General features: G+C 39.6%; 1 protein-coding gene across 3 annotated transcripts in view; it reads left to right on the top strand.

Moving 5' to 3' along the window:
* The first annotated feature begins 1,826 nt into the window (after positions 1 to 1,826).
* Positions 1,827 to 15,886, top strand: part of CEP135 (centrosomal protein 135) — a 74,635-nt gene continuing 60,575 nt past the window's right edge. For all 3 annotated transcript variants that reach the window (XM_027971007.3, XM_060417123.1, XM_042251419.2), the window contains exons 1-6: positions 1,827 to 2,069; positions 5,356 to 5,512; positions 7,017 to 7,207; positions 8,444 to 8,611; positions 11,000 to 11,141; positions 13,167 to 13,251. In XM_027971007.3, the coding sequence (XP_027826808.1) occupies positions 5,400 to 5,512; positions 7,017 to 7,207; positions 8,444 to 8,611; positions 11,000 to 11,141; positions 13,167 to 13,251 (699 nt within the window). In that variant the 5' untranslated portion in view covers positions 1,827 to 2,069; positions 5,356 to 5,399. The remainder of the gene's footprint in view (positions 2,070 to 5,355; positions 5,513 to 7,016; positions 7,208 to 8,443; positions 8,612 to 10,999; positions 11,142 to 13,166; positions 13,252 to 15,886) is intronic.

Here is a 15,886-nt window from a genome sequence, read left to right on the forward strand (position 1 = left end):
TTACCACTGAGCTACCAGGGAAGCCCAAGAATTCATGTTTTGATGTTTTATTTTGTTGGCTTATGTTAGCATCAGATTTCTTGATTGTTTTTGGTTTGCAAGCTCGTTTTCAGAGAAAGGTTCTTTTTCTCTGGGGCTTCCCTCGTAGCTCAGCTGGTAAAGAATCCACCTGCAATGCAGGAAACCCCCTTTGGATTCCTGGGTCAGGAAGTTCCCCCAGAGAAGGGATAGGCTACCTACTCATGGGCTTCCCTGGTGGCTCAGATGGTAAAGAATCTGCCTGCAATTCTGGAGACCTGGGTCTAATCTGGCTCTACCTCCTTCTGATTATCAATTTTGAGGGTAGGCCTACCAGGATTGACCCCCAATTCAGGACTCCTGTCCCCTGGTGATTTGGGGAGAGCCCAGAGCAAGCTCAGTTTCTACTTCTTTCTGCTTCCCTAGCCCTGATGCTCCCCTAAAGCCTAGGACCTGGGTGGTGAGGAGCAACAAGTTTAGATGTGCACCAGGGACACTGTCCCCAGGCCTTGCAGTCCAACGGTGAACTTGCTCTGGTCTTCCATGTTACCTGGAGCAAAACTGGTCTATAACTTCAGTATCCCACTTACCTTTCAAAATTTCTTTGACTTTGGTTCTTACATTTTCTAACTGCTATGCATTTGGGACAAAGAGTTATCTGGACTGGATGGCCACTGCGTAGTCATGTTGCTGTGATTTTAAAAAAGATATTTGTTGTTCAGGAAAAAAATGTATTTAAATGTACATCTTCAAGACTACAAAAGCCATCTACAGAGCTTAACTCACTTCCCCTTAGAAATTCCACAAAACAACTTTTTTTAAAGCATGCTGGAAGGCAGACAAGACACAACAGAAACGGTTAAAACAATGGGTACAAAGTATTCACAACCCACAAAGCAGTTAGGTAACATGCGAAGAGCTGACTCATTGGAAAAGACTGATGCTGGGAGGGATTGGGGGCAGGAGGAGAAGGGAACGAACGATAGAGGATGAGATGGCTGGATGGTGTCACCGACTCGATGCACATGAGTTTGGGTGAACTCTGGGAGTTGGTGATGGACAGGGAGGCCTGGCGTGCTGCAGTTCATGGGGTTGCAAAGAGTCGGACACGACTGAGCAACTGAACTGAATATGCAAAGACAATACATTTTCAGAATGAAAGTCCTACTTGCCAGAGCAGTAATCAGAAAGGAGCAAATGAGCTGTCTCTGATCATCCAGAAGTTTTCACGCGAGAAACAGAATTCTACAATTTGACCATGTGTTTTCTGTTTATGAACAAGCTCTGTAAAACTAGTTGATTTGAATTTAATTCCATTCACAAATGTTTATTGCGGTTAGTGCTAGAGAAACATAGCTGAGTAAAATAATCTCTTACTCCAGGAATTCACAATTGGGGACGGCAGGAAGAGACATACAAATAATTACGTTTTGAAGGGATGAGTTATAACTGACGGGATTGAAACATCATGATGTTATATCATCATAGCGGGTTGAGTATATTATAAGGGTCTACACATCTGGGCATGGGTGTGGGAGCAACAGTTAATTGTGTTGCGTGGCTGACAGGGAAAGTTGCAATTGTGCCTGTCGTTGGAGTTTAGGTGAAGGCGTCCCCCTAACGGCTGAAGGCTGATCCGCGGTAGGGACCAGGGCCGGGCAGGATTTTAACCCCGCGCCAAGAAGGTCAAGCGAGGCACGCGATCGACTTGGAGGAGTCCTATCGCCGGCACCCGCTGAGGTTAGGGGTTCGCCGGCCGCCAGGGGGCGCCGCGGCCTCGCGCCGTGCGGGCTGTTGCGTTTCCGGGCACCGGGGCCTAGCGCCGCCATCCCGGTCGGGCGCGTCCCCGCTGCGCGCGGCGAAACGTCGGCCGCTCCCGTTACCGAGGCAACCGCGGCACCTCCTCCGCGCCGGCCCGGATCGTCTCTCCGCGCCATTTTCAAACTGTCCTAGCGCTGAAGCCGGTGTCTGGGCGGAAGGAGCCAGCGAGGGAGGCGAGGCGCGAGGGAAGATGCGACCGCAGGCAGAGGGAGCGGCGGCCGGGGCTGCGGGTGAGCGCGGCGCGGGGCGGGAGGGCTGGGCTGGGCCCGGCGGCGCCTCCGCCTCCCGGGCGGTCCCCGCGGGCCTGGCCCGGGCGCTGCCGGGAGGGAGGCCGCGCGGCCTCGGGAGGAAGTGGGCCCCGGGCGGGCGGCCGGGGCGCGGAGTTCGTGTCGCCTCGCTGCGGACACCTCCTTCCCTTCAACACCCGACAGCGAAACTGCGGCCCGGAGGTCGGCCTGGGGTTGCCCGGGCTCCTGTTTCCTCCCGCCGCGATCGCCGCGGGTCTGTGCGGTTCCAGCAGATCCGCCTCCTACAGACTGATGGGTTGATTTAAAAGTTAAAATACCCTTTCGTATAAGAATCATACAGGCTCTTTGTAAAACAAAAGTGCCCCAAAGCCTAGGACGAGTCATTTATTAACCTTTGTCCAGCACCTTAGTAAACATCCCCTCTTCCACTCTCTACTGTTTTTAGTTCAGTGAGGGAGGACTCGCGAGATAACCTAGTTAATGTTGGTTTGGGGTGTTTTGTTTTTCTAGCCCTTGTGCATATATATTATATACATAGGAGATTACGCACACACACACACACACACACACACACACACACACACACGCACAGGATACTTTTGTAAAAATAAGGTGCACTGGCTTTCAGACGTAAACTCCCCAGAGTTAAGCCAGCGGGTAGTTCCAAAAACGTTTGCTTGGAGGATCTCCAAACCTTACCTTTTATGTGGTTCTGCTGGAAACCTTTCGGTATGGCCGCAGTGTTGGGATGATGTAGATGGGCGTGTTGTGTTGGTGGTGAAGGACAGCAGCCCATGCATGGGTGGGGAAAGCCTAATACATGTTTTTTTGTCCTTCCTGGGAGGATTTTAATCTTTTTCATCTGTCGTATCTTTTTTTTTTTTTTTTTTTAATACTTACTCATATTGTCTCTCAGAAGGATGTGAGGGTGTATTTGGGGTAACCAAAGTTGGTACCAGACAAAAAAAAAGACATGTTTGAATTGTGAGGCCCTGCTAGTTCTTCGGAGAAGGCAATAGCACCCCACTCCAGTACTCTTGCCTGGAAAATCCCATGGATGGAGGAGCCTGGAAGGCTGCAGTCCATGGGGTCGCGAAGAGTCGGACAGACTGAGCGACTTCACCTTCACTTTTCACTTTCATGGATTGGAGAAGGAAATGGCAACCCACTCCAGTGTTCTTGCCTGGAGAATCCCAGGGACAGGGGGAGTCTGGTGGGCTGCCGTCTCTGGCGTCGCACAGAGTCGAACACGACTGAAGCGACTTAGCAGCAGCAGCTAGTTCTTGGTCCGACAGGTGCCCTTCTGACTTCTTCAGGACTTTTTCTAGAACACCCTGCATCAGTCAGGTCCTTCTTGTGGAAGGAACCAGAAAGAACCTAGTATGGAATGGGAACGTCATTCAGAGAAAAGGCTAACAAGAATGTGGAGGAGAGATTTGTAGGAAGGAGTTATCAAGGAGTGGTACTAAGTTGAGGCGGCATAATACAGAAACCTGAGTAGTGGGTCAGGACTCAGGAGACCTGACTGCCCATCTTCTTAGTGGCCTTGTGATTTGGAAAAAGTGACTCTCTCTAGGCAGCCTTTCCTCATCTTTGAATGTGGAGGGTGTCCTTGACCCTTTTCCCGTCATAGTAGTTGTGAGGATCAAATTTTGCATATATTCATATCCATGCATGTTTTATATAAATTGTGAAGAGCAATACCAATGTAAAACAAAGTTCTTGTTTGATTTAGAAATATGAGTACTAGGATCATATTTACCTGGCAAAGTTAGAAAGGAGCATTTTTTTTAAAGAAGGGATCTTTGGATAACTCCATTTTAGGGTGCATTGATAGATGATATATTCATAGATGTTTAAAAAGATGAGGATAAAAAGATGTCCAGAGACACTTACATGTTAGGGTCTTTCTATTTTAATGTAAATAAAATTTACATATGCTATCTGAAAAGCTTTGATAAATGTATACATTGATGTGGTGTCTGTCCCCATTACCACAATATTTTCATTACCCCCGAAAGCTCCCTCATGCCCTTCCAGTCAGGCTCCAACTACCCCCATGGCCCTGGGTGACAGCTGTTCTAATTTCTATGTACATAGTTTAATTTTGCCTGTTCTTGAACTTCATACAATCATGGCTTCTGTTGCTCAGATAGTGTTTTTAAATTCATCCGTGCTGTTGACATGTGCCAGTTCTGTTTTATTCTTGAGTGATATTCCATTGTGTAAGTATAGTGTACTTATCCTTCTTCTGTATAGTTTGTTTCCAGTTTGGAGCTATTATGAATAAAGATGCTTCAGATATTCTTGTAGAGTCTCTTTGTAGATGTTTATTTTCATTTTCTTGAGTAAATACCTTGGAGTAGAATCACACAGTCATAGGCTAGAGGTATGTTTATAAGAAAGTGCCACACTTTAAAATTTATTTTTAATTGGAGGATAATTGCTTTACAGTGTTGTGTTGGGTTTTGCTGTACAACAACGTGAATCAGTTATGAGTACTTATATATCCTGTCCCTCTTGAGCCTCCCTCCCACAGACTTTTTCCACAGTGATTTCACACTCCTGTAGCAATGTGAAAATTCCTGTTACTCCAAGTCCTTGAAGACATTTAGTATTGTACCTTTGATTTTAGCCATTCTAGTATGGACAAAATTATATTTCATTGTGGTTTAATTTGTATTTCTCTGATGTCTAGTGGTATTAAGCACCTTTTCATATAATTATTCTCATTCAGATATCTTTTGCAAATCTTAGCCTTGCATTTCTTATTGGGTTGTCTTTATTGTTGAATTGTAAGGGTTCTTTCTGTATTTTATATACAAATTCTTTGTTAGATATTATGAATATGTTTCTCCTACTCTTTTGAGTTTTTATTTTGTCAAATAAAAGGATATATTTTGATCGGACATTTTTAATTTGAAGAAATCCAATTTATCAAGTTTCTCTTTTATATTTAAAAGAAAAACTTAAAAGAGGCTTCTCTAAGTATTCTCTGCCTGTCTCAGGCTTGGAAAAATATTCTTCTTTCTTTTTTCTAGAGGTTTTATAAATGTTTTAACTTCTGCATATTAAGTTTATGAGGGGATATTTATTTTAATGCAGCAACATGGGTATCATTAGCATTGGATTTAAATCAACCTAAATATTCTAGAGGGCTGTCTGCCTGAAAAGAAACAAAAAAATAATTGCTTCATATTAAAATAATATTTTTAAAAACAAATAATAATAACTGATAATAGAATCATGTTTCACTCTTTTCTTATAGGATTTTAATTTTTGGAAGTGAATAAACCTAGTTTGGAACACAAGATGACTACAGCTGCAGAAAGAAAGTATCTTAATATTAGGAAAAGATTGGATCAGTTGGGATACCGCCAGACTCTGACAGTGGACTGTATACCTTTGGTAGAAAAACTTTTCAGGTAAAGATAAAAAGACTATTGCAAACCTGTGTGACCCTGAATCCCATTTATCTAGTTTCTGATTGAGCTTCATGCTTTAGTTACAGAAATGGGTAGACTTTTTAAAAGTCCTTAAATCATCTGAAGCTTCTCTCTTCTCCATGTTGCAAAACTCTAGGGTCACCATTCACACTATACTATTTACAGTAAATGTTTCTGAGAGTTTTGTCTGTGAGTAAAAGTACAATTTTTAATGTGATTTTCTGATCTGGTTAGGAGTTCTGTAACTGCTTTATTCACTGGTTTTTATTTTATTGAAATGCCGTTGACATGATATTATGTTAGTCACTGGTCTTTAATTGCTACACATTTATAATGCTTCTCTAAGGTGGTTGATCATGACTTTAGCTGTTAACATGTTAATTTAACTGAAAGATTCTATGTCATTTTTATTCTTTTCCACATAAATCCTAGTACTGTGATTTGAGGCTAACTAGAGCAGAGAAATGGTCTAGGAAGTTTTTGCAGTAGGACTATAAGTGATAATGATGAAAAGAAGTGAATGGATGAAAGATACTTTGTGGTCTCTAGTATGGCCTCCAGAATCCTTCTTTATCTAGTTCTTGGTCAGCAATTCAGAATTATAGGGTGGAAGTATGTTTAACTTGCCTAGAAACTGACAAGCATTTTCCCCAGTGATTTCACACTCCTTCACCTTCCCTGTGTGAACCACCTAAAGCTCCTGAACACGTGTTCACTCTCACCCTTGGTCTCTCCGTATGCTGTTCTATCTGCCTGTAAAGTCTCTTTCTCCTCTCCTTCCTGCTTTGTCTTTATGCTCAGTTAGCTGTATGGCCTGCAGCTCTCTGTCACATATGCTGCACGTTACCTTAGCTGTTATTATTGTTAGAAATTTGTTTTACCTTCCTATTAGAATGCAAACTCCAAGAAACTAGAAACTGACTGTTTCACTGCCATACCTAGGACAAGCTGAACACATGGTCAGCACTAAAATATTTATTGAGTTTATCACATAGTACTGTAACTTCTGACAAATTGTTAGTAGGATATAAGCTCCATGTCAGTGGGTTCTTTACCATGTTCCCTGCCCAGTAAATGTTGATGTAGTGAATATTGTGTTCATCTGTGTTCTTAGAGGTAGGGAACTGATCCGTGTTTGTTGCGTCCCTGACACTTAGCATGTAGCAGGCATTCAGTAAATGTTAAATTACCAAATAAGGTTCACAGATTCCACAGGTGACTAATTAAACATGGGGGATGAGTGAGACCAGGTTGAAAGATGATTCTGCCTATGTGTGTATGCTTTATAACTTAATTATGCCAGGAGAGTTTTGAGACCTTCCTAGTACCTTGAAAGACCTCTCATGTTTGTTTTTTGTATGTCTGATTTTTTATTTGATCTCACTTAGTATTAACATTTAAGTTCTTTTAGAAATCTGTTTTTAGTTATTAAAAGTTAATAGAATGTTTTCTTGTATTTGCATTTTCCATTCTTTAATATTAGTGATCTAGTTCATACAACAGAAAGTCTTCGGAAATCAAAATTATCTGCTGTGAAAGCGGAAAAAGAGAGTGCCAATTTTGATTTTGTATTGGAACCTTATAAACTTGAAAATGCAAGGTTGAATAAGGAAAATAATGAATTATACCTGGAATTAATGAAACTGAGAGAACAATCAGGTCAACATATTAAAGGTAAATTTTTGTGACTTTTGGAATTTTTGCCCTTTTCATTTTATATGTGGGAAATGCTAGTCTACCTTTGAAACTATTGGTTAGAAAATGTGATAGTCTTCCTACTGACAGTTTCTGAAATATTATAGGGTATGTTGCGGAGAAGGCAATGGCACCCCACTCCAGTACTCTTGCCTGGAAAATCCCATGGACGGAGGAGCCTGGAAGGCTGCAGTCCATGGGGTCGCTGAGGGTTGGACACGACTGAGCAACTTCACTTTCACTTTTCACTTTCATGCATTGGAGAAGGAAATGGCAAGCCACTCCAGTGTTCTTGCCTGGAGAATTCCAGGGATGGGGGAGCCTGGTGGGCTGCTGTCTCTGGGGTCGCACAGAGTCAGATACGACTGAAGTGACTTAGCAGTAGCAGTAGCATAGGGTATGTTGAAGAGTTTCCAAAAGAAAAATAAATTTGCATTCCACAATTTATATTCATCTTCACTGAATGTGGATTAAATTTTTAGAATTAAAATTGCTGTAATGGTGGTGGTGTGCGCTCCGTTGTGTTCGGCTCTTTGTGACCCTGTGAACTGCAGCCCACCAGTTTTCTCTGTCCATGGAATTTTCCAGGCAAGAATACTGGAGTGGGTTGCCTTTTACTTCACCAGGGGATCTTCCCAACCCAGGGATTAAACCCGGGTCTCTTGTGACTCCTGTGTTGGCAGGCAGATTCTTTACCAACTGTGGCACCTGGGAAGCCCAAAAGTTGCTGTAGAAAATATTAAATGCTGGTACTGAAGAAAAATGTTCTTGTAACAACTTCTGTGTTTCTGAGAAAAAGCTGTATATCTATTGTTCTGATTCTTTTATACCCTGTTTTTGATCTGGAAGATAGAATGATTTCAGAGGTACTAGGCAAAGGCTAAATTATATGGCTAACTTATTATAAAATCTTCTTGTATTTAGTAGAAAGCCCTGGCTAATACTTGGCATGAATTGATAATCCCTTAGTTTCGTATCCAATTTACTGGATCAGAAGCTCATATTAGGCTCACCACAGAAGAAAAATATAATTCCTTTTTGTGCTTAGTGACTTATTTGCAGTTTTGTTAATGGTAGTAGAAAAGTTATAACCTTCTAACAAAGCATATAAGAATCAGGTGGAGCCTTTCTTTAATTATTGTGACTTTTTTTGTTTTATGGAATGGAAGAACTTCTTGATGTATAAAATACTCTTTAAATCTTTTTCATTTTAAGAGTTGAAAACCACATTGAAAAAGTGTGCACGTGAAACAGCTGATCTGAAATTTCTAAATAATCAATATGTTCATAAACTCAAACTTATGGAGAAAGAAAGCAAAGCTAAGAATGAGAAAATTCAGCAGCTTCAAGAAAAGAATTTGCAAGCTGTAGTTCAAACTCCAGGTGAATCTGTTCCCTGTCAAAACAAATCATATACATCTAATGTTTTAAAGATGTTAAAACTGTTGACTGAAATGGGACTTTGGGTACTCATGCTTTAGACTTTAGTATTTGAAAAGATATATTTGGATAGTCACAAAACCTTTAAAATTTATTTCTGAAGACCCAGCTTATATTCTATACATGTGCTTAGAAACTTATATAACAGTAAACTTCTTAGGTATAAGTTGTCTAACCTCAGTGCCTAGTGTTTTATTTCCTTTATTATTAGTTTGAATTCTTTTTTCTATTATTATCTTAATAATTTTCTATTATTATCTATTATTATCTTATTTCTATCATCATTATTAATTATAAAAATACTTCATACTCTAAAGACTTTGAAAATGATACACCTCTTATTTCTTAGTTTTACTCTTCTTAGCCTTATGCTCAGTAGCTCTCAAGGAAGAAAACAGAAATGATGGGCCATATGCAGAATTAGTGGTTCTCCAGGCTCAGAGTTGATGGAAGAATCTCCCGATCGTGGAGGTGTCTAAACCATGAGACTAAGGTTATGGAAGCAAAGGAGGTGAAGGCAGGTGCTGAACTATGAGACTTGGTAGAGACTGAGGGATTAAAGAACATGGTGAGGACCAGTAGTAATTTGGTCAGAATAAAGATTGCCATCAGAAGAGAGTTGAAGATATGGAAGCTGGCTCAGTTCTATCTGGTGACACAGTCCAGGCTTAATCATGTTACTGTGTGCCTGTAGCTGAGTGAAGAGGAGACTCTGAGAATTGAAGAATGGCAAGCTGGGAGGCCAGGATCAGGGAGGAATCCGTGGGACTTGAAATGGCAGAAAATAAGCTGGGAGAGGGAGGAGCGTGAGCCAAAGGCAGAAAAGCTGGGGAAATGTGGGAGAGAATCTCAGAAGTAACTAGAAGATTAAGAAAACCAAAAAAGGAGGATAATTAGATTTTCTGAGAAAAGAATGAGCCTAAATCAAGAGTGATTTAGGAGGTGTAATCTCTAAAATTTAGTGATGGATAAATTTAGTAAACTTGGGATGTAGAGGAATTTCCAAATTTGTTTGAAGTGAATAAGTGGATGAATGAGGATATTAATATTATTTCTCTCTTTCTTTTTTTTGGCTGCACCATGGGGCATGTGGGATGTTAGTTCCCTTAACCAAGGATCAAACCTGAGCCCCTAGTCTTAACCACGAGACCATCAAGGATGCCCTGGCACTATTTCTTAAGATAGGGAATATGGAAAACTGAAGTCCACCGTTTACAAAGGGTTTGTTGAGTATGTTATATCCACGGGACCTTCACACTGAAACTCCTAGTATGCCGTGAAATATGTAGATCTATCCTTAGAAATATGGTCCTAGATGGAGATTCACATTTGGAAATCATTGGAATATCCTGAGAATGGAAGCTTTGAATGTGGTAGGAGTTACTAGTGAGATTATGTAGATTGGAAAGAGAGGAGAACCAAAGACAGACCCTAGGAAACTGTCTTTTAAGGCACAGATGGAAGGAAGAAGAGGGTCTTTGAAAGAAACTGAGAAGGAGCAACCAAGGAGGAAAACCAGGAGATAAGGGAAGAAGAAAGTGGTTTACCTTGTTCAAGTGTGTAACTACAAGCAGGTCATTTAAATACTTCTGACCTAGTTTCTTCATCCTCAAAACAAGAGGCAAAGAGTATGAAAAAACTTGTTAGGGTTCTAAGGAAGACAGAGTTGTGGGTTGATTGTTCTTTGCGAGGGTCAGTTAGTTTTCAAGTACATGTCTAATCTGGGCCAGGTACTGCAAAAGGTAAATTATCCTTGTGGTTTGGGCCAAGATGGGATATATCTAGTCATCAAAAGAAATTACGCCTGCTGGTTTTAAGGATAATTAAGAAAATTCCCCATTAATTCAGGATACATATTCTGCTACAAACTAATTTTGATTCCTAAAGTTTCAGTTATCTGCTCCTTTGGCCTTGCTTAATAAACATGTTTATTTTAGTTATCATTGCCTTCAGCTTCTCATTTGACAGTTTTCTGCTGTTGATGACTTCTTGAGCTCTGTTATGTACCACAAGGCACACTCAGCTTTTAATCTTGCCAGAGTTTGCTCCCCATCTCATAAAGGAACAGATTAAATCTGGGCATATATACCAAGCATGCAGAAAATGAAGCTTGCTTTCTAACCATGTCTTGTTGAGGTTTTCAGAAATGAGTCGTTTAGTTAAAGATCAGGTGGGTGTTTATATATAAGGGAGAAAACATTTGACCTGGCTCTTATGTAATAAGAGCTAGAGACATACTTTATAACAAAAAGACTAGCCTTCTAAAGTATTTAATTCTAAGACAGTGTTTTGTTTTCAATTTTTTGAAATACACGTTTGCTTTTTTTTTAGGTGGCAAGAAAAGAAATATTGCTTTCAGGCGCCAGCGGATGCAGATTGATGAACCAGTCCCTCCCTCTGAAATCAGTTCATATCCGGTTCCTCAGCCAGATGACCCTTACATTGCAGACCTCCTGCACGTGGCTGATAACAGGTGCATTAAAGAATTCTCTGTTGGCTTTAGTTAACCGATCACTTGGTTAGCCCTAAGTTTCTTGATAGTAGGGTTTTGTCTTCTTAACTAGCCTATCTCTGGTGTGTAGCACAGAATTTTGCACAAGCATTCAGTAAACGCTTTCTGAATATATTCTGAATATAGAAAGTTTTCACTTGTTTTGAAATTTGATTTCAAGTAAATCATATATCTGAGGTTTCTGTCTATATTTGCTTTAAAACAATTTAGTGCCACCTAGAGCCTATCCAGTAGAGTTGCTTTGACACTCAGCTTTATCACCCAAGTAAATCTTCTACAGACTGTCTGTTACTTCAGATTTTTCTCAAATGCCAATAGCATGAGTAGACTTGTAACTGGCTTTGAAATTTTTGCTTCGTGATTCTCTAGCTTTGTATGTTGGTGTTTCCTTAACTTGGAATCAGATGTAAATTCTATTTTAATTATAACTTCAATAAACTCTTTGGAAAAGGCTAGGTAAGTGTTCTCGGGATGTAAAGATGCAACTTTTGAGAAGCTTACAACCCGGTAAGAAGATGAGACGAGGGGAAATACACAGAATGCCACTGAGAACATCTTAAACGGTACAGAGGAGTGAGAGAGCACTAGTGACAGCCTCTCTGGTCACGGCTGCAGAAACAGTGTAAAGTACAGAGTACACTCGTGGAAATGGTTAGTGTAGCCAGCTCTTTACTTTGTAGATTATGTAGACAATATGAGAGAGTTTTCCGCTTTATTTTTAATCTCTATAGCAGTTAAAAAGAACGACATTGGTTGGGGGACTAATTAGGGTGTTTAGCTCAGTTATTCTCACACAATATTTTGTAACTGTATTTATACACTTACTTGACTTTACCCATGAAATATTTTGTGTCTTGTTTTTCTGGTACTTATAAACTAGGACTTAGACAATATGTTAGTATTATTTACCGAGTTTTAGAGGGCCCTGTATGTATTCGATTCAATGGACATGAACTTGGGCAAATTCTGGGAGATGGTGAGAAACAGTGAGGCCTGGGATGCTGCAATCCATGGGGTCGCAAAGAGCTGCTCACGACAGTGACTGAACAACAACATGTGTGTCATTTTCTGTCTTTGTCTTTGCCTTAATATTCTTCTTTTCTATCAAGCCATCATAGGTAGCATTAGTCTCTTGATTATCTTATTTGTTGAATTTGCACATGCACATTTAACTGTATTTAGAGTCGTTCACACATATATGAGTGTGGTTGCACACATACTGCTCTCCTACTCCTAGGTTAGTGGGTAATGTTGGTTCTAGTGATACTAATAGCAGGTACAAGCAGTGTTCAGCCGTGCTCTATCTACCCTATGGAAAAGCTCTCTTAAAATTAAACCTGGCTTCAGGCTTTATTTTTCCAGTACGAAAGTGATTGTGACTTGTTTTGTTAATGCTTGGCAAAGTGTGATGTAGTACAGTACATTTAGGATTCATATAATTCAGATGATTTAGACAAATCTTAATTCTCTTGGAATTAACAAGTTCCAGGAAAGAGTAGTTTGTGTGTGTTTTTTTTTTTGCTGTAGTTACCTGGAAAATTGGTATTTCTCAGTATTTTTCTTCTCTCTAAGATTATAAGATAGTTCCTTAGAAAATGCAGGGCCATGTGGGGTCAGAAAACATGTAGTCCCTTATTTCACTTAATAGTATTGTGAGTTTGGGACTCGATGCTTAGTTCCCTGAACCTAAGAATTGGCAACAGTACCCAGAAGAATTTGTCCTAAGGATCAGAATGCAGTAGGAGACATAATGTATCAGAGTTTCAGATTATTTACCACTCAGTTCTGTATCTGTTCTTATAGAATTAAATCTCTAAGATGATGCACTCTGTGCCGTGGCCTGGGAACCCTTTGGCACAGCACCTCCTGCCTCACTGAGAAACAAAAAGTTGAGGGTTTTTAAAAGAAGGCATCTAATTTCACTTTTGTTATTTTGTATTTCTTATCAAAAATATATTGACATTACTTATAATTGATATGTTTCAGAATTCAAGAACTTCAACAAGAAGTCTGCCAGTTACAAGAGAAGTTAGCAATGATGGAAAGTGAACTGAGAGATTATAACAAGCAGGTAGGATTTTTTTTATTTGCCTAGTTGGGATTGAGGTGAGTGTGCTGTGACTGTAAATAGAATTGGGTTATGTTTAATATTTCTGATAACTGAGTTTTTAATACAGCTTTTCTTTTTAGTAAATTCATTAATAGAATTTATAGATGGAATGGCTTAGATGGCTTCAGAACCTTCAGTCCATTCCCTGCATTATACATTGAGGTGAATAGTAGTTTTGTTTTTTTTTTAAGGTGAATCATACATCTCCCCGAATATTATAACCATATTAACTGTTTCCATCTCAAGAGGTATTTTATTTGAAGTGTATTATGCTTTATAATAGTATTTTAAAAAACTTTTTTTACCCTTTCTGTAGATTTTATCGTTTTGAATATGTCTTTGAAAGTTACTCTTCCGAGTTACCATGCTTGTTGAATGTTTTCTCTGTAAGCACTAGTACCCCATACAACAGTTTTCTAAAGAAGCAAGGGAATGAATAGATTCAGGGTTACATGAAAACTTTGAACAAGCTTTGTTCTTTTATACTTTCTTTTGGTGTCTTGGCTAAATTCTGATTTGGGTAATTACAGGCTTTCTTTCTTAATATCCTTACTGAAGTTTAAATCAGGTAACATGTTTTCCATATTTTGCACATAACTACGTTTTTTGGAGTAAAGAAATCTGCACATACCAGTATAGATGTAACCTATGTATTGGTATAAGTGCTAAGTTTATGAAGTCCTTTGACGATCACTTGGATAAAATGGAGTTAAAAGGAATTATAGTAATGTCATCCAAAAAGCTTACTTTATGGAGAGATGTTGAACATATCAAATATGCATATGAGATGAATATTAATTAATATTTTTCAATTTATATTCAGTCATTCTTTCATTACATTTTTTTCTAAGTACTTTATGAACATAAACTGACCAGTCTCTATTGTCTCCGTGAGGTGGCTGAGGTGTTTGAAGAAAATAGCCTAACCATTCTGATTGAAATCACCAATTTAAGTGGTTATCAATCTTGATTGAGTCTACTCTATTCTCTGTCAGTTTTTTTTGTGTGTGTGTGGGAGTTTGTTCTGTTCTTCTCAGCATATATTCCAGATTTTACTGTTCTCTTCAAGCTCTTTCCATGGCCTATAACACCCTCCTTCTCAGGATATCATCTTCTTTTTCAGTTTCCTATCTCTGCCTTTAAAATGAGCAGTATTCACAGGTTCTCCTTAAGACTTAATGGGTAGGATGATATTCTTCCTGTTTAAGGTTTCGTGCACTTGGCCCCATTCCCTCTCTTCTCCTTAGGATATTGCTTTAATCAGTTATTCTTTAACAAACTTATATGGCCATTTTAATGGCTATAAATTTTTTTCAGTCTTCATAACAGTACTGTGAGGAGATGCTTTTATCATCATCACTAATACCCCTTAAAAAATCTTTGAATTACCTTTCCCCTCTTGCTAACTAAGGCCTTCTTCTCCCTGATGCATACTTCTCTAAAGGGTGTCTTACTCTTCTTTCTCTACTTCTTCACGTCCTGTTCACTTCTTAACCTTCTGTTGGCTTCTGTCCCCCACTATATAAGTTGGTCTAGTTACTGTTACTGTTGACATTAATTGCTGTATCCAGAAGGATACTTTTAAGTCTTCATTTTCCTGACTCACTCTGCAGTATTTGACATTATTGATCATTTTTCTTTGAAACTCTTCTGTGGCTTCATTTTCTTTCGGTTTTCCTTTTCTTGCCTTTTCTTTTTTTTTTTTTTTTTTTAGCCTCTTATAATATCGTCTTTGCTCTTTTGTCTGCTTGCTCCCTAAAATATCACCGATCCCCAAGGTTCTTTGACTTCTCCTCTCCATGTTTTCTCAGATAGTCTCGTCTACTCTCTTAGTTTATTACCTGAATATTGATGACTCCCCAATCTCTCAGGCTGACACTTCTCTGCTGAGTTCCGTTCTGATATGCCCAGCTTGACACTGGCATTTCCACTTGGATGAATGGTGTCTATACACATATACCTAGTGCTGAACTTTCCAGCTTCTGTCTCACATTTGTTTCTCCTCCTGTATCCTCAACTTTTTGATTGGAACCTTCAGTATCCACCCAAGCCAGCATTCTGTAGTCTTTATATATCTCATTCTTTGCCTGTCACATACCACTCACCATGTTCTATCAGTTCTTAAACTTACGTATTCTGTTCTGTCCCATCCCACTGTTTCTTAGGCTCTAATCATCTCTTGTACGTTCCTACAGTAGGTCTCCTTGCTTCTGGTCCTATTCTTATCACATTCACCCTTTAGTCCTGAATAATATTTCTCCCTAGTGAAGTATACAGTGCTTACCATAGTTAGTTCCTGCCTAATTCTTTGGACTCATCTCCAACTATTAATTTCCCTTGCATGTTTTAATTCAGTCATACCGAGTCATTTCTGCTCCCTTAAACATATCGTGTTGCCTTGTGCTTCCCTGTCACTGCCTGGAATATCCCTCCTTTCTTCTCTGCCTAGCATATTTTATAACTTTTTTGGGCTTATTTATTCCCTTGACTACTTTGGTACTGTATACCTGTTTCTATTATTATATCATTGAACAACGTATTAAAGCAGTTATTGGCTTACTTTCTTGCGTTTCCTGTAAAGCTGTGTGTTCCTGAA

This window comes from Ovis aries, chromosome 6 (assembly GCF_016772045.2).
Source record: "Ovis aries strain OAR_USU_Benz2616 breed Rambouillet chromosome 6, ARS-UI_Ramb_v3.0, whole genome shotgun sequence".
In the NCBI taxonomy this organism is placed as follows: Eukaryota; Metazoa; Chordata; class Mammalia; order Artiodactyla; family Bovidae; genus Ovis; species Ovis aries.